This window comes from Populus trichocarpa, chromosome 1 (genome assembly GCF_000002775.5).
Source record: "Populus trichocarpa isolate Nisqually-1 chromosome 1, P.trichocarpa_v4.1, whole genome shotgun sequence".
In the NCBI taxonomy this organism is placed as follows: Eukaryota; Viridiplantae; Streptophyta; class Magnoliopsida; order Malpighiales; family Salicaceae; genus Populus; species Populus trichocarpa.
The window spans coordinates 2,354,215-2,373,121 of record NC_037285.2 but is presented as its reverse complement, the minus strand read 5'-3'; the positions used below and the strand labels follow the sequence as shown (position 1 = coordinate 2,373,121).

The window sequence follows — 18,907 nt, the reverse complement described above, 5'->3', positions numbered from 1 at the left end:
AACATCTTTCATGGAAATAAAGCTTGGACTAAAAAAGATAGCTTTAAAGTAGGATAGATAATTTTCTTGATTTCTTGTAATTGGTCTACATGCTTGATGAGGTCCAATTAAAACCCCACAAGAATCATCTTTTTTCTATAGTTGTTGAATAGATTGGAGGATGGGAAAACTGGATTTGAGCAGCACAAACATGTGCAAAACAAGTTCTTATTAGACTTGGGAGCTTCTAAGTAGTATAAGAGGAATGAAGTTTTAGATGTTGTATTTATGTTATTAGACTAACGTAAATCATTCTTGGAGCTTTCCCTAACAATTTAATTTTTTAAATTTAGATAATTATTTAATTAATAATCAAACAAACACAGTTTGAGTCTCATTATCTAGTTTCAAACCCTTCCATGTATTAGAGAGTAATACAGAATAATCCTTAAAGACTCGACTAGCAACTTTAAATATGTAGTACTGAAACGAAGAGCAATATTTGGTACCTGATGGATGCAGAGATCAAACAGACAGCAGGATCCCAGTTCATGTCCAGATACCCTATTTTTAGTGTTAAATCGCTTAAGAGAAGTTCCCCTAGCAAATAATACCTCTACAGGCATTAAAAATTCAATTTTTATTTGATGAATTCACTCGGGAAAATCGAAGGACGGGACCAATAGCATTTTGGATGCCACATTTGAATTTCTAATTTGGCTATTTCCCTTTTCTTTTTGTAAAGGAAAGAAAGCTTGGTAAGAATAAAAGAGAATTGTTGCAGCTGAACTAATCAGACTAAACAAAACTGATGGGGCAAAAGGGGTCTGAACTACTGCTAAGTGTAATGATTCAACGTAAATACAATGCCCACTGTATTTAGATCAGAGTCTATTGGTACTTTCTTTTGCAAAAGCAACTTGCACACCCAGTATTGCGGGAGTGAAAAGCCGCTCCATGATCAGCCAACTGCTTCTAAATCTACCTCTGCATCTGTCTCTCCATCTATCATCCCTGCCTCTGCTTCAGCGTCTGCTTCTAACTGGCCTGCCTCTTGACCACCATCCGTGTCGGAGCCTTGCTTTTGATGTTCATCTGGTGTTGGAGTGCCGCTTTGTGAAATACTGCCAGTTGTGGCTGTGACATCAGTGTCCATTGGTGCAGCAGAGGCTTCAAGATCAATTCTAATTCCTTCACCGTCAATCTCGCTTGCAGGTGTTGATATCTAGCAAAAGACACTTGCTTAAAGACCAGAAAACAGTGTCCTAACACATTTGTAGAGATTACCAATACATAAAGCCCCTAGCATCCTCTAATTTACCACATCTCACGAGTTGAGATTTACTGGTAGCCATCTTTTACATTCTGAACATCTCAGATTTCACTCGTGAACTTTTAAACTGCAAAGTGCAGTAAAAATCGATGTTTGAGACTGCCTGTAATTCTCTGTATTATTTGAGCTTTCTACAGTCCTAGTTTGTTCCAAAAACCTCATCTCATGTCATCAAAGAGTAGGCCAAGTGCCAGAATCTGATTAATAAGATTCCCTTGCAACATGAGACACCCTATTGTGGCAGTAAGCAACGTGCTGAAAACTAGAACAGTCAACCCATCTCTGTCAATCATCACATGTTTGATGCCCATGTATAATTTATGAAATAATTTAGTTTTATCAGATGAAAAATATTGAGTGGGTCCGGTTTCCAAAAAGTCAGCCTATTGCAGGTTATAAATAGGAATCTATAATTTCATTAGGAAGCTGCAATTTTTTAGACAGACAGACACTCAAGCTTCAAGCAGTTAAAACAATCTATTTGGAACCCCAACAACTCAAATCAATTCTCTCAAATGATTGCAAGCCAAAAAAAACCTTTTATTTATATTAAGATAAACTAGTTCAAATAAATTGTTACAAATTCACATTTCCATATGGAACTAGGGAGCTTATGTTAAAGACAGATACCTGATTATCTTCCACTTGATGTAAAGCACCCTTTGGCTCATCCTTTTTGGCACGTTTAGACCTGTCATTAGGTTTAGCTTGGTATTTGGACCGGACATCTGGTGGCAAGAGTTCTAAAGGAACAACTCCTTCAATACCATGGTCAGTAAACTGCAACAAAATTCACATAGATTCTGTTAGCCAATAGATTTTATGAAAAAAAAAATACATTAGAAACATTGGTTGCGATCATACTCGAGAGAAACCATCCAAATCCTGCCGAGCAGAGAAACGAAGACCTTTCCAGCAATAAACCTGGGAAAACAGAAGTAATTATAATTTTTGCGGCCAGTAATCCACACTACTCGTCACAACAATTCAACTTGCAGCAACACAGTTTACCTTTAAGAGGAGCTAAAATGAGCAGTGAAGTGCGTGCTTATTGCTAGCAGATCACACTAAGTTCCTACTTTGACATAAAATTCAACACATCACAACTTGGGCAAGTATAAGAATTTTGGGTCATCCATGACTTTATCCCATCATTCCCGTCCATATCTCAAAAAATAGATATCATATGATTTATTAACATGACTAACCTTGGAGCCACATGCAACTCAATTGACCATAAAGCTCAGAGCAGATGTGGATGATCCAATGTTTATACAGATTCCATGCACATGTATTTACTTTTATTAAGCTGGATGATTGATACCAACAAAACAGCTCTTCACTAAATTACTGGAGCATTTATACTCGAGTCCATGTATTCACTTTTAAGGGGAAACTAAAAAGATGTGTTAGTCACAAGACCATGAGTTTCCTAATTGTCAGGCGCAACAGGCAAGACACCAATCATGATACCACTCCTTGGATCCTTTAGCAGCACAGGCAAATGTCCCTCCAAGATATGAATTAACTGACCATAATCAAATAAGGTTCAAGTCAAAATACCGCAAATCTTTTATCCCTCCCTCCCTCTTTTCATTTTTCAATCCATGATAGACCTCTCTAGCTACCCATTATTGTCTTCTAGTTTAGGTGGTCAGTATTCCTCAAAGAACATCCCTTTAACATCCTAACACCCTTATTTATATCCCATTATGCAATTTATATTGTCTTTCATGCTCCCCAGAATTTATAGAATAGTTTACTTTTCAATCGTTTCCATATCAAACTTCTACACCGATTCCCTTAATCTTCAAGAAATTTATTTTTTCAGCCCCAAGAACAATATATTCCAAAATTAATTACCACGTTACAAGTGATATCAGATAGTAACATTTAATATTATTACTTGTAGCTAACCACAATGATAGAAAAAGTAAAACGACTCAGTACCACCATAAATATGGAATAAAAAGTTCTGTTTTATCCAAAGAAAAAAAAATGATGTTCTAACATCAATTTTATGAGCTAAAACATACCCGGTTATTCTTGTGGTGATATTCAGCATCTATTCCAGCTGATGGATCCATCTATAAATTCAGTAAATAAACAAACTTATTCAGATAGCTGACATGTCAAAATCTGTATAAAAGAAAAGTAAAAATAAATATCAGGTTATTAATTTAACTTGGAAAGGCCTATTAGGGTGCTTACATCTTCTGCCAATGGTTTCCAGTAATCTGTGATAATAGGAGTACGAACACGTTGAGGATCAGTCAATGCATTCTGGAGAAGTTAAAAAAAAGAACCTGTATTAAGTTGATGATCTAGAAGTATTGAACAAGCACAATATCAAATAACATCACAAAAGAACAGGAAAGAAAACTATAAATTATTTGGGCAATCACACCATTATGAGCTTTTTTGGCATTTTGACCACAAATATCCATATAATTTATCATGCCATAAATTAAAAAATTCAGTAATGCAATATACCGAGAACACAATGCAATGAGTTTTGCTGTTGAATGAAACATGACAGGACAAGGAGACGGTCATATGACAAATCATTTGCATATTGTAAACATCAACTCAATCAGTGAATAAGACCAACCGGATTCTGATCTGCCCACTTCCACAATTGAGAGAGTTCTTTATTTCCTAGCCTCCACCTTGGCCTACTGGGGGATTAAGAAGAGCACACATGTTTCAGAATAATAGATGAAAACTTTGAACAGAAATGTAAAATAACCATCAGGGGTGAAGAAGTATACAATGGGGAAAAAAATTACAGGAGTCCTAAATTTGATTTTCAAATAATGAGTTGGAGGGCCATCAATGTAATTGATGCCATTGCAGGGCTCAATGTGTTTCACTGTGCACACATTTCCCCTCATTTTCTTGGTCAAAAGACAAACTTCTGGTTGAGATTATGAGTAGGCAATTATAAAACTACATTTCCACTGTTTTTTCTTTAAAAAAAAAACATTGTAATCCGCAAAAGAAAGCTAGGTGTAAATAAGTAGGATTAGAGGTGTTTACAACTTTATCAACCATAAAAAATTTCAATGTAGACCACTGCAAAATGACTTTCATATTGAACCACATATCAGAGCTTGTGAATTCATATTAGCTGTTTAGTTTTCAAAGTTATAAGCTTTAGCTAATTATTTCATTATGCAGATGCGGCTTTATAACCAATTATATGTATCCAATAAAAAATAGCCCATGCATAACCACTTGAATATTCTGAAGGGCAGCAGAATGCTAATCAAGTGGCTTGCTATCCTATTGTCTTCAGCATCCTTCTTAGAGCACATTCCTAAAAGTATAAGTGTCAAGCATGAAAGGAAAAATGAAGCAGCCAACTTGCATACCGTTTTTTACCTCCATCTTGGACTGTTTTATTCTCTATTGGCTGTTTTTCAAATGGAGGGCAACCATCACGTTTCCACCACAACTAAAAGAATGAAAACTGTTATTATTCTAAACAAAGGTCATCTCACAACATAAGCTACAGATATGCATATCTGATATCTATAAAGGGAGAGAGACATAATAAGCATATTCTTACCCAATTCTTTTCACGTTCTAGTATATGCTCAACCATGTGAAGAAAATCTTTCCCTTTAGGTGGAGTCATTTCAAGTAATTTTTTAACATGCTCCTCACGAGATCTTATTTCTTCTTTCTGGAACAAGCAGAACGAAGACAGTCATAACAATCATGTCATTCTATCCATCCCATATATGCATTATTCACAAGTAAAAAATAATACATAATTCTAGTCAAGTAGACAAGAATACAAATGATATAACATTGTACAAGGAGGGTGGAGTTCTTGATGAAGCAGTTCCTTTTCTCTCAAAGGGAAGAGCACAAGGAGAAGAGGGACAGAAAGCACGATGATCTTATATACAGACTGCAGAACAATGCAGGTTCTTCGGAGCACATGGTGCGGTAGTGTTGTGCACCAATTATGTACGAGTAAAGAGCAGAAAGAATCAGCAAGAGGTTTGTGAGGAGAACCGGGCATTCTTAATGCAAGAGAATGCATGTGGCAGGAACATGCCTATATTGCAAGCACATAAAGTTGAAATCGAGCAGGTCTCTGCCTCAAAGCTTGTGTCACCAATCTGTTTCAATTGAAGGCATCGACCCAAGTTTTCTCAAGATGTGCCAAGCCATTCTCTTATTTCATATATTTTATTGCTACTCTTACCTTAGGAGTTTTCTTCAAGCACAGCTTGTGCACTTTTATATAACAAATTTGGAGTCCCCTCTCTTCTTTCTCTCTCTTTCTTTAAATTATTAATCATAATTGAGAATGAGACACGCTCCTCTCTTTATATGCCATGCGAAGGTAATGTCACTCTCAATTTTGTTCTTACAAACATGAAGTGCATGGAGAAGTTTGCTTGCAAACCACCTGTTACCTCGCCATGGAAGCATTCTTGCTTTTATTGTGATTAGTAGAATGTAAATGCTCAGCTTGATTAGTTATGTTAATTATGCTATTTAACTATCATGGTAAGATTGTCATTTCACATTCTCATTATCATCCTTGATGTGTAATCAAGAGTTACTCAGATTGTTGTTATGGTTGCACTACTCATTCTCTTCGTTTGGTTTTGAATTATCAAAGCAATGTGGATTTCAAAGTGCATATTGTCTGTAAAGAAATATACAAGCAGGAATTTAATGCTGGTAATATGTTTTTGTTTCCCTTAAAAAAGGTTCCTAAAAAGGGAGCAATGGATAGAGAAAAACATTCATATTTCACCTAAGTCTCCCTAATTACCCATTTTATCAAGTACATGCACAATGCAATGCCTTTACACATCTAGAATCTGCCACATGTAAGCTTTAATAACTTCACAAAAGCAAAGATAAAGAAAAAATGGATACTTTCCAGAATTTCATCCTTGCCAAACAGTTCAAACATATGCTATGAGAAGAGTAACACATGCATGAAGCCCTCAATGTTTCAACTTTTTTGGGACGTTGATGCTAGAAATCTCAAGAGAATTTGATGAAATGCAACAGCATCAAACTCATGCTTTCAGAATGTTCTGGAAACCTAATATTCAAACAAGTGCATATATCAGAACTTCAATGATGAAAATAAATAGTGGGCAAAACACAAGCATGAATCAATCTTGCATGCGTGAGCACACAAACATCCAATTCATGTGCATGTGTGCAAATAATTTGCATATTGTTGTATAACTTACAAAATCAATAATGAAACAGCACTAACCATGCTTTCAGATGTTAAATCTTTGTCATTCTTTCCAGGAGCCTGCAAAAAAAAAAAGAGTTCATCAATTAGTGAAGAATACAAGTGTAGAAAAAGAAGACAACAGATTAAATAAAGAAATGAGAAGCACACAAAGGGCTTTAATTAGATAATCCAGCAGTAATTACCTTAAGGTAGTCAAACAGTATGAGACACTGCACAAGAACATGGCGGCGAAAACTAGGATCTTTTAACTGGAAAATTAAATAAAAAAAAGTGATAAGCTAAACATTAGATCAGGATGTTCTTTATAAATTGTTCAGCAGCGGTTTCCAACACCAGTCACCTCTAAACCCATCAGTTTACTGCTTGTGAGATACTTTATGTTAAATGCTGCTGCCTCTTCCTCCAAATTGTTAGCATCTCCTTCTTCCTCACTCAAAGGCTGAGCTTCGAAGGTATTCAAGACAACCTATATATCTCAAAAATTAAAAAATCTTCATTGTAAAGGTAATAAATTTGGTATAATAAAAGGCAAAACATAAAACTCATTGAAAGATAAAAGTCACCATCAAACTCGATGAGAACTTTTGCCACTTGATAGGAGAAAGAGTAAGGGAAGGGTCACAGAAGTACTCCTGAAAATACAAGCAGACAAATTCATCAGAGTAATTAGATCAAGTAGCAGTGAAACAGAAGAAAACATCACTTAGAGAGAAAGGAATACAGCTATCAAACTCCTAATGATAAAATAAAATAGGTCATCCTTTTAGGGGCACCAAAATCCTAATAGTTCTAAGCAAGAGAAAAAAAGGAAAGTCAAATAAGAAAAGCAAACCGAACATAGTAGAGAACTCTTAATTAATTTTCTAATTTCCTCAATAAACCACAAATCTCTAATAGTATTAAGATTCCTACATAAGAAAATTCTTAAATAGACAAGATTTATAAGAAAAACTAAGATATACAGAATAAAAGGTCAAATTAAAATAATTTAAAATTTTCTGTTTTCCTTGCATATTTTATTTCTTTTCCCCATAAGAAGGAGCTAAATGCATGATTGTGTTTCCTCTTTGAATCAATTATCATGGATAAGTAGTTTCTCACATAAATACCCCCAGATTTTGTAATAGAGTTTTGACAGAATATGTTAAGCATGTGTTTTGGTAAAAGAGAATGCAATCCTTTTCTAAACTAACAATGATTGTAGAGGAAAGGTCTACCTGTAAACTCCACAAGGTTTTATAGAAGTTGAAGTCAAGAGAAATGGCTGCAAAAAAGGGCCAAAGAGTAGCACATACAATCCCACAATAAAGTTAGAGGTAACGGACAGCACAAGTCAATACAAAGTTCACTGAAGTTTTCTGTAGCTAAGATGTACCAGCTGGTGGCTCTTTCTCATATTTAGTCTCATTTGATGTGTTGAAAACTCCTTTAATGTTTACAGCTGCAGCCATTAAGCAAACCAAAGTAACATATTAATCCAACGAAAGCAATCTCTATCAAAATACAAGAGCTGAAAATAAATACATACCTGAGCGCTCAGATAGTGGAAAAAAGTGTGCCAGAAACATAAGAATTCGTCCACAAAACACGACATCATTTGCCTGTAAAGTTAATATGTTAGAATCAAACATTAAGGAGACAGTAGGTAGTAGCCCCTATCAAATTTTCCTTTAACCGAAAAAAAAAAAAAAGGGAGAAGGGAAAACAATTAAAAGAAGAATTTATAATTGTATTATTTTAATTCAGACAAAGGCAAATCTGACTTTGTTGTTCAAATTGCTATGGATGAGCATTCTTCTGTTTGCTTCATTATGAAATTCCAACCTACAAAGATCATCTAAAATAACTTAACCCCACCAAGAATAAAGAACTGAATAAAGAGCTAAATCCACAATTAACGTTACCTGAAAATCACTGTTGGACACATTCTTTTAAGTGAAATAAAGAGAACAGTTGTAAATCTTCATCCAAGATTCATAATAAACAGCTTTTACTCTCTAACGTGATCAGGCCAAACCAATACAAATTCTTTTGTTGGTATAAGTTTGCGTGCAAGAATTAGGCTTATGTATGCATTATATATATTGATGGACCAAACTACCTTTGAAAGGCGACGGAGAAGTTGATTGCATGTTCTCAACATTACAAGTTTTCCACGAGCAAAAAGTTCTTGCTATATGCAAAGCGACCATCAAAACAAACACAACTGTTAGTCGTGATAGAATATGCGGGACTGGTGTTGGAGAGTCTAGTCAATATCATGGCATGGATAAGAAGATAAACAAAAATTTGGAACAATTTGAAAGCATATACCTTTCCAAGTATATCTTGCTTACTCTCTATGTAACCAAAAATATCCTTGCAATTTCTCATTGTAGACATTTCGGTCAAATCTTCCAACAACTGGAATATCATACCACCCTCAATATGTTCTCTCTCACATAGATATAGAACAGCATCTGGCAGCACCAAAAAGAAGTTTGAACTTTGAAATGTAATAATGAGATAATAAGATATGTGCAAAAGATAAACAACTTGGTGCTGCCACAAGAATCAGAGACCCAATAAAAAGTAATGAAACATCTACATCATTGGTTCAAGCTCTATTCAAGTCCACCAAAAGAAGTCCTTCAGATTGATTAAAATATACAATTATAAATAAAAAGACTAAGCCATCACCAGGTAGGATACTTGGTCACTCACTACAGAAATCATTTACAAATTCAGACAACTTCTAGGAGTCTCGTCCCGGAAAAAGAATAGTTTGCTAAAGAGGGAGTTTCTAAAACATTTGCACTTCAGGAGTCTATAGCTCTTGCATCAATCCTTTCACAATCCAAGCAATAGTTAGAGAACTGAATGAGACAAGTCAAATTAACTCAAAGTTGATCTGAACGTCACAAAGATGACAGTTTTAAGGATTTGCAAAACTCTTTCACGCTCCATCATCAAAACCTAGTGTGGGAGCAATTTTGTACAAGTTTTGTTTACCAAATTACATTTTAAAATCATTAAATTTCTATAAAGAAAAGACAAAAATTTATATCAACCAGCACTCCGACAGCTTCATACATTTGTATACTGTGTAGATATGTGTTCAGCTATGTGACTACTCTTGTTTGGTTTGGCTGTTCAAAGACAATCCAAAATGAAACACCAAATTTGTAAGTCAGCTGGACATAGATCAATTTTTGCCTTAGACCCATTCCTGAATAAAGTACAGCGAATTCCACAATTTCTTACAAGTCTAAGAGGGAAAAAACTGATAAGAGAAAAAAACCTCTTGCGGAACTAAGCAATTCTATTTTGCATGAATTCTCTCAATCAACTAAACCAGAGCAAGCCAACACAATAAGAAAGCTCTCACAAAACCAATTTTCAGGTATTTATGTAATATTCTGCATCCAAAGGGGAATGCTCAATCCTCCCAGCTCAAAAAGATTTCCTACTACTGAAAAAAGTGAGACCAAAAAGGCAATGAAATCACATACTTTTTATTAATATCCATCTTCCACGACTTTGATCCTTGTAAAATACTTTACCAAATTAAGAACAACATAATTCAGAATCTCGGGCATGCCCGTGCACACTCACACATAGAGGGACTAAATAACAATTAGCTTGACATGTACCTAGTAAACGAGGAATTTGACCCTGAGAGTTTTCTTCATCATCAATTGACTTCCCAGACAACATAATTTCCTCCCCCGACTGTGCAGCAGAAGACTGCAGCAAAAACAAAGGCAAAATCTCTCAGCTCAACAAACAGAAACAAGCAACAAGAAAAGAAAATCACAATTATGCCTATATCTGTATATAAAAGAACATACTACAAGCTCCTGAAGCAACGTCCGCAGCATATTCTCCAACAATTGATTCTCATCTTGCACCAATTTAGTTTGCTTCTAAAATCATCATTCAATTAAGAATTAATACGCATTCACGCGTCAAAACCAAAAACAAAAAGATTCCAAATTTATTAGTCTATCCATATTGAAATAAATAAAAAGATTGATAAATCACCTGAGGTTTAATAAATTCTTGAACAGTCTTAAGAGCAAAAGTTTCAACTGGCCCAGGCTGCAATATAGCCCTCCTGAATTCTTCCTAAGAAGCATAAAAATAAAACCACCATAAACCATCATTCAAATAGAAAACAAAAAGGAAACGACAGTATAATATTTATTAAAAATCAACAAGAGTGAGTAAAGTCCTCAAAATTTTGAAATTTTGTAAAACCTGTAACTAAAATTAACGACTAAAATCACAATTAGGTTACCGATTATTCTCTATTTGACCATTTAAATTGAGATCAAAAGTTGATTAAATTTCAAAAAAATATGAAACTGAAACCCTAACAAAAATGTCAAAAACTACACCAAAAAGAAATTAAAAATGCACAGATTTAATGACAGGAAAAAGAAGAAGAAATCGTTACCATGTTGAAGAGTTTAACTACACTGAAAGCCTAAAAATCACGAACCGCACTGTACTTTAGTACTGGCAAGTGATTTTGGTGCGGTGAGTGCAGTTGAAGGAAAGAGAGGGAAGCAGCTGTGTCAAGGGAGCAGCAGCCCAAGAAGAAAGCAGATCGAACTCTTGACTCCGTACAAAGACAGGCCAGCTCGTTTGTCTTGGGCTTTGTCTTTGTACTGGGCTTTTTCTTGGTCTTGGTATTGGGCTTGGTCTTGTAAATGTCATAGAAGACTGGCCCGTATTGTTGTTTTCCCTCTTACATTAGGATTTTTATATTTTCCGAGTCACAAACGGAAGCCAAGATCCCTATATATATTCACTCAGCCAGCCTTACAATTCTCAATCCAAAAACATCCATCGATTCCTTTGCCGTGTTCTGTAGTCTCTGGTCATCAGCGATCTCTCTTCTCCCAAGCCCTTTTGCTGCACAAACATGGCTCGTTATGTGATTTTTCCGATGGCCATCTTTCTTGCTTTTTGTATGCTGTCATGCATAGCACAGCAACAACCATGCGCAACCTTCAAATTTTCGAACAACAAACAGTTCTCTTCTTGCAGCGATTTGCCTGTTTTGAGTTCCTCTCTTCACTGGAACTACCATCCATCATCCAACAGAGTTGATGTTGCCTTCAGGCATACTGGTGTGACTGATCGCAGATGGATTGCTTGGGCTATCAATCCAACTTCAGGAGGGATGGTTGGTTCGCAAGCGATCGTTTCTTTTCCGAGAACGGATGGAGGACTTGCAGTTTATACTTCGCCGATAACAAGTTATGGAACGCGATTGGAACAAGGAAATCTTAGCTTTCCTGTCTTGGACTTGTCTGCTACTAATCAGAACAATGAGATGATAATCTATGCAAGTTTAGAGCTCCATGGAAACATCAGTACAGTCAATCATCTCTGGCAAGTAGGTCCAATGTCTGAAAACACTCCAATGATGCATAGTGTTGCTCCATCTAGTCCCAATGTTAAATCCATGGGGAGTTTGGACTTCCTTTCCGGAAGGATTACAACGACAAGAAGTTCTTCAAGCACACTGAGAAATATCCATGGAATATTGAACACAGTAAGCTGGGGTATTCTAATGCCTATAGGGGCCGTCATTGCAAGATACTTGAAAAGGTTCGAATCTGCAGACCCTTTATGGTTCTACTTGCATGTTAGTTGTCAACTGCTGGCCTATATTCTTGGTGGTCTAGCTGGATTTGGGAGTGGGATATTTCTTGGCGCAAGGTCTCATGGAATTGAACATAGCTCTCACAAAATCATCGGCATTGTCCTCTTCTGCCTTGCAACAGCACAGGTGTTTGGTGGTCTGGTCAGACCTGACAAAGACAGCAAGTATCGCCCCTTCTTCAACTGGTTTCACTTGCTTGCGGGTTGCTCAACACTTATCCTAGGCATATTCAACATATACAAAGGATTTGACATATTGCACGCTGCAAAATTTTGGAGGCTGGCCTACAGTGGTGTAATACTAACTTTGCTATTGGCCACGCTACTTTTGGAAATATGCACAAGGTGGTGCATGCCAGTAGCTAAGCGTTCTATGTCGGATACGGTGGACAAAAACACATCCACTGTCGTTGCAGTAGCTGCAATGGAGGTTTAGATTTGGGATGCGCAATGCTGCATTGGGACTTGCGATTAATTGAAAGAGAAACTTGTCTGCAGCTGGTCAAGGTGCACCACAGGTGGAGGAGGTTTTGATGGAAAATATTTGATGTACAGCTCATTTTTATATTGAATAATTATTAATAATAATTGAATCCCTTTATACTGATTCTATTAAGCTTGGAATCACTATATGTTTTTTCCAACTCTGCTATCCCATGCTGTCCTGATCTTCTATGCAGAACATCTTCATCAATTTCCTGATCTTCTATGCAGAACATCTTCATCAATGTGATCTTCTGATCTTTATCATTTGAAATACAAAAATAACCGTGCTCTAATTTCTCATATTGTGATGCAGTTCTCTAGTCCAGCGAGAATACTTGTTCTTCGTTCAAATTGAAAATTTACAAGGCCGTGTGATACCAGGATAAAAACTCTTTTTCTCCCAACGTCTCTCTCCAAATTTTTTCTTGTCATGCTTGATCCATACTTTCTCCTTGTGCTGTTGATTTGAAAATTTGTTCCACTTAGCTCAGTACTAACGAAACTGTTTATCCTGTTTGCTTCAAGGATGTCCCCAAAATTACGCCAGAGACAAAAAAAAAACCATAAAACACATTTGGTTAGAAAAGTAAATATAAAATAAATTTATATATGATTTTTGAACGAATTTTTATACTTAAAAATATTTATTCTACATCCATTGTTTTGTTTCTAATCTAACACCGTTACCAGTTTAATTCAGCAAAGGTGAGCAAATTTTCATGTCAACATGTTCCATCGAACATTGATATATATATATATATATATAGCATAAAACTTCTAAAGAAAAGGAAACAGAATGTTTTCCCACACAACATACAAAGAACAAAAAATTGAGACAATGAATACGCCCAAAATCATCATCTCTCCAAAATTTTGTAAGCGTTAATTTGCATTGGCACTATTTGGCGTTGCCATGAAAACAATTAACATCTCAAGCACTCATACAATGTAAGAAAGACACTAACTCCATCAGATGATCTTTGCTAGAGTCATATGTATCGGTCAAATTCTAGCAAGTGAAACATCATTAAAAAGGCAAGATTGATGTCAATTTTCCTCTTACTTTGGAACTATACAAGCATCTGAAAGCAATATCAGATCGATGCATCTAAAAGGATCCAGAATGTCGATTAATCATAGGTTCAATCACTCAGATTTATCTCTATTCCCTGAAGTTGCTGGCGCAAACTGTTTGAATACGGGAGAGTATTTGTGGTGCCGGATGAACATGATCAGAAGAAAAGAATTGGCAGCCAGAAACACTAAGCCTGCCAACCAAAGCTGGAGGAAAACATTTTTCCCCTTAAATTCAAGTAAATAACCCCACAACAACCAATGGGTCTGAGCTCCCATCCATAGAAGTACACAACTTAAGCCTTCCCACTTCAGCTTCATTTTGCTCCATGGCAGTATTAGAGGCAACAAGCAAAAAAACCATACAAAGTACTGTGCGGTAATTACCTGTCAACCAACATAAATGTGACTTAAATCAAATATGGAACCGTATTTTTTTTCTTTAAATACTAATAAAAACATGATTCTAAGAAAATTTGATGAGTGTTGTTGTCACCAGAAACTTGATTTACCCCACAGAGAGGGCCATGAAGATAAACAGATAAATAAACGGAAAGCTTGTTCGACAAACAATTAAAAGAAACGAAGCTTGCAAATCATGTGTTCTGGTACTTAATGGATGATAAACATAGCAAATGGAAGTTCAGTAAAGTTGCAATAAGTGACTGAAACGAACCTTATTGAATGCCACAAAAGCCACTGTCTGCAAGAAAAGGCAGAACGGAAGGTCTTGAGCAAAGCGAATAATAAGAACCAGCTGCACTATCAATTGGGGCAAAAAAGAGATGAGCTTCTCCACTACTGAAAATTCATGTTCAACATGGAGATATATGTGATAGAAATAGATGGAAAAATTATGTCTTGGATCTGTACGAGTGAGATGGTACAGCAACGCCTCATTTAAAAACTCCCATCTGTATAAATAGAAGAAAAGACCAGTACATAGCATGAAAACAGATCCCGAGACCATTGCAAACATAATTCTCCCTCTTGTAAATATGGTTTTCAATGCAGTCCATACACCATATACTTCAGATCCTTCTTTGCGACCGTGAGACGCATTATCTTGACTAGATTTCCAATTCACAAGACGTGGCTTCTGACCAGATTGGAAGGAATGCGGATCAAGAACCAGAACTATAGGAAGAGCATAGATTATGGGATAAATCCTGAAATGGACAACCAATCCATACCAAAATGCAGCTTGGACAACATTACCTGCACAACAGAAAATAGCACGGTATCAAGAGAATTGGATATCTAGATGTGCTTGCACCGTGCAAATACCAATCACGGAAAACATCACGAAACATTGCCTCCCCCTCCCTTATGTGCAGGAAAAAAAGAAATGGAGAGGAGCCTAACAATCTAATTTTTCTATATGCCAACATTAAAGCATTTATATCTTAAGACTCTGGGGGGGGGGGGGGAAGCTGGGTAAAGAATGGTCATGTTAGCAGTTGACAAAAAATGAGAAGTTAGCACTTCAGAGTGAGCAGAGCACACCCTAAAACACTACAAAGAATCTAGCAAAACAGACAACATATCACTATCAATTGGCATTTTCTTTAGCATCTATATGTGTACATTAAAGCATTTATATCTTAAAAAACCTTCACTTCTGAAAAAATAAGAGCTGGGTAAAGAATCGTCGTGTTAGCTGTTGAAAAAGGAAAAGTTAGCACTTCAGAGTGAGCAGAGCACTCCCTAAAAAGAATCTAGCAAACCAAACCACATATCACTATTATTTGGCATTTTGTTTAGTTTTCGTAACCTATTGCCCCTAATCTCTCCAATAGTAGTTAGAACAATCAAGCCATCAAAAGTAGGCGACAAGGAGTTGTCTCTCACATTTCATACCTCAAATTGAATCACAATTTCACGAAACAGATTGATAGATAGACGATAGTTGAATTGAACCCACTTAGAAGTATCAGCTAGAAACACATACAATAAACAGGTTACATCTATCCCAAGAGAAACCATACATTATCCATTTTTCAACAAGAATACATAGAAAGAAGTAGAAATATACCATTGATAAGACAGATAATGATCCATAAAATCATGGCACACACGATAGGCTCGCAGTTCCCACGGGTTCCAATGGTGAAGGTAAATGGATTCAGCAGCCATACCATTGCAGAATACAAACACATATCCTCAGGGACCTCACGTTTCTTCAAAATGTACTGAATAAATGAGCCCACAAATAAATCTGTAAAATCAAATAACATAAAGCTATAATTTAAAAAGAACCCAACGTTTAAAACCAAAATCCAAGCTAGAAAAACACGCGAGATCATTTCAAAGTTCGAATCTTTTGCATAAAACTATTAATTAAAACGAACCCAGCTTTCGAAACCAAAATCCAATCAAGAAAACCACGGTAAACCAATTCAAAGTTTGAAACTTTTTCACTTTACCTGCAGCAGAGAAGATGAATTTGCCCCAAGAACGATGAATAAAAGAATTGGGTGTCAATAAAAAGGCAAGCAAAGGTGAGTATCTATAGGTAGTTCTTTTATAAGGAGATTCACCATTAGCCATTAATGAAGCAGCATCAGAAAATACAAGGTAATCTACATCTGTGTACCTAACTTCCATGTGGGTATCTTGCCACTCTCCGTACACAATTAGAATAACACGAAAAATGGCTGAGAGGAGAAGCAGGGTACGGATTTTTAGCCATTTCATTGCTGAAATAGAAGACAAGAAAGATGATCTATAGGGTCAGATGGAAAATATAGAAGTTGAGTGGTAAGAAATGGTGTCCGCTGTCACTGAAGGTAGCAGGAGAGGTCTATAACATTGGGTGGTGTGTGGATCTTGAAAGCCTGTTTAGTGTTTAGGACTCGCTAAATGTCATGTGTCCCTACAGTAACACAATTCTCAACGGAAGCGCATGTTTGTTTATATATTTTAAAATTATTTTAAAAAAATCGAAATTTTTTAATTAATTTCTTTAAATTTCTTTTTGTTTTTTCATGTTGTTTTGATATATTAATGTTAAGAATAAATTTTAAAAAATATTTTTTATTTTTAATTTGATTCTTAAAATTTTTTTTACGATTTAATTATAATTAAAAACCAATTAATTTTGATTTATTATGATAGGGTGGAATTGAAAGAAGATGGACCAAAATAAAATGAACGCAAAACATAAATAGCGTGCTATAAGTTTTGAAAAAATAATCTTTATCCTCAAACTTCAAAAATAATGTGAATTATACAATTTTGATACCTCAATATTTTTTAGATTTAATTGTAAACCCTGGTTAAAAAACATCGGTAACATTACCAGGGAATGGTAATAAGTCTATAAAGAAAATAAATGGTAAAAATAAAAAATAAATACATTTAAGATAAGAAAATTATCTTTAGAATTGAGTAAAATAATTGATATGATTTATGCAATAATAAAATAAGAAAATTTGATTTTTTGATGAAAAATCACAAACCAACTAGTTTTACGTTGTAACATGTAACTTTCAATTTGGTCGTCAAATTAAGTTGAAATTTTGTGTGGAGTCTTCTAAAATATTTTTTTAATTTAGGTTAAAGTTTCAGAATTTTTGAAGTTTGATAAGATTTTTTTTCAAAATAAATATAGTAAATGAATAAAAAAATGGCACAAATGAGTGTCTGGAAATTTCTTCAACAACCAAATTGCAAATTGACCCAAAACAGCCCTTCATATAAGCTGCCAGCAGTGTAAACAAAAAAATAAAAATACATGGGAGTTTTTCACTGTTTATCCTCTCGTACATTATTATGGATGGACTGTGCAAAAAATTTTATCTTTTTAATTTGATCCTTAAACTTCTTTTTTTGACGATTTAGTTATAATTAAAAACAATTGATTTTGATTTATCATGAAAGGATGGGATTGAGAAAAGATAGACCCAAAAAAAAAGAGCGCAAAACATGGATGACATGTCATAAGTTTTTAAAAATATATTTTGGCCCTCTATATAAGCTGTCTAGCACTGCAAACAAAAAAATGATTAATTAAATTAATGTTGTATGGAAAATATGATGAATTAAATTTAAATTGGAGGAATTCAATTTAATTAGAAAATGATGAGATTGGAAGAAATTGAAGTATTATAGTACCAAAGTAAAAGAAAGAAGGAAAGCTTGGGGACTAGATAAACTAATGTATGGTAAGTAAGGACTAAAGTGCAATTAATGAAAATTTGCAATATAGAACCCCATTCTTCATGGGTGGCCGGCGGGGATTAAAAAGAAAAAGTGGGGGGGGGGATCGTTCTTGAAACTTCTCCACTTTTCTTCACTGATTCTTGGAAAATCCCATGTGTAAGTGTAAGCTAGGGTGATTGAAATCATCTTAGAGTAAATTACACTAGTTAGTAGAGATATTTAAGAGTTTTCAAGGCTTCAAAAGCAAGAACAGAGGGTAGATCAAAGAAGAAGAAGGGGGATGAATAGTGGTTTCCACCTTGAATTTACTATTAATCCTTTGTTATTTTATAAGAGAGGTTGGAGGCTCTAGACAACATCATAGAGTTACTAGTCGAGCACCGCCACTAAATAGATGCATGACACCTTGTCATAGAGAGATTAATTGAAAGCATGTGTTAATTTTAATTAGAAATTCTACATTTTATATTCTGATGTCAACAGATGAACCAATGCTCATTAGCTGGGTTGATGAACTAGTGTTCCTATTGAGGGACTAGTGTTCGATATTTTGGGTGGAAAGGTTAACGTCTATGTCGAGGGAATAGTGTCTAATAATTGGGCGGATGAGTTAGTGTCCCTGATGAGGAACTAGTGCCCTAATTGGGTGGAAGGGTTAACGTCCTTGTTGAGAGCCTAGTGCCTGATATTTGGGTGGATGAGCTAGCATCCCCAATAAGGATGTAGTACCCGAGTGAAAAGGCTAAAATAACATTAATTTAATGATTATGAATATATAAAATATTAATGATTCATTATAAAATACATAGAAGAAATATTCTCATATGGGTGTAGTGAAATGATGTATTGCATTTCTTGATGATTATATTAATGGGATGTCAATTTTATTTTCAGAACCCTCGCAATAATAGAGTAGATCATGTTTGAATGATAGACACTTTATGTATGTTTATGTTGATTAATATGTATTATGG

At 35.3% G+C, this 18,907-nt stretch overlaps 3 protein-coding genes across 5 annotated transcripts; 1 reads left to right on the top strand and 2 right to left on the bottom strand.

Moving 5' to 3' along the window:
• Positions 1–600: 600 nt before the first annotated feature.
• On the bottom strand, positions 601–11,176 carry LOC7455804 (THO complex subunit 1). Its single transcript, XM_002299152.4, has 21 exons — positions 10,993–11,176; positions 10,578–10,661; positions 10,385–10,459; positions 10,187–10,280; positions 8,868–9,013; positions 8,656–8,727; positions 8,083–8,155; positions 7,930–7,995; positions 7,772–7,818; positions 7,118–7,186; positions 6,895–7,020; positions 6,737–6,802; positions 6,570–6,611; positions 4,884–5,000; positions 4,687–4,769; positions 3,924–3,990; positions 3,524–3,595; positions 3,349–3,399; positions 2,177–2,236; positions 1,943–2,092; positions 601–1,204 (listed from the first exon to the last, which is right to left on the bottom strand). The coding sequence occupies exons 1-21, from the start codon at positions 10,993–10,995 to the stop codon at positions 941–943; spliced, it is 1,827 nt and encodes a 608-aa protein (XP_002299188.1). The 5' UTR covers positions 10,996–11,176; the 3' UTR covers positions 601–940.
• A 287-nt stretch (positions 11,177–11,463) lies between these two features.
• On the top strand, positions 11,464–12,645 carry LOC7455805 (cytochrome b561 and DOMON domain-containing protein At5g47530). Its single transcript, XM_002297693.4, has one exon. The coding sequence runs from the start codon at positions 11,464–11,466 to the stop codon at positions 12,643–12,645; it is 1,182 nt and encodes a 393-aa protein (XP_002297729.2).
• A 196-nt stretch (positions 12,646–12,841) lies between these two features.
• On the bottom strand, positions 12,842–16,634 carry LOC7476835 (GPI mannosyltransferase 1). Of its 3 annotated transcripts, none has more exons than XM_006368582.3 (5): positions 16,196–16,634; positions 15,805–15,987; positions 14,446–14,987; positions 13,846–14,156; positions 12,842–13,206 (listed from the first exon to the last, which is right to left on the bottom strand). In XM_006368582.3, exons 1-5 carry the CDS (start codon positions 16,464–16,466, stop codon positions 12,993–12,995), a joined length of 1,521 nt encoding a protein of 506 aa, XP_006368644.2. In that variant the 5' UTR covers positions 16,467–16,634; the 3' UTR covers positions 12,842–12,992. The 3 variants fall into 3 exon arrangements, with proteins under 3 accessions (XP_006368644.2, XP_052309380.1, XP_052309377.1); XM_052453420.1 differs by having other exon boundaries at positions 15,805–15,961; positions 16,196–16,334; XM_052453417.1 differs by having other exon boundaries at positions 13,051–13,213; positions 16,196–16,631.
• Positions 16,635–18,907: the final 2,273 nt, after the last annotated feature.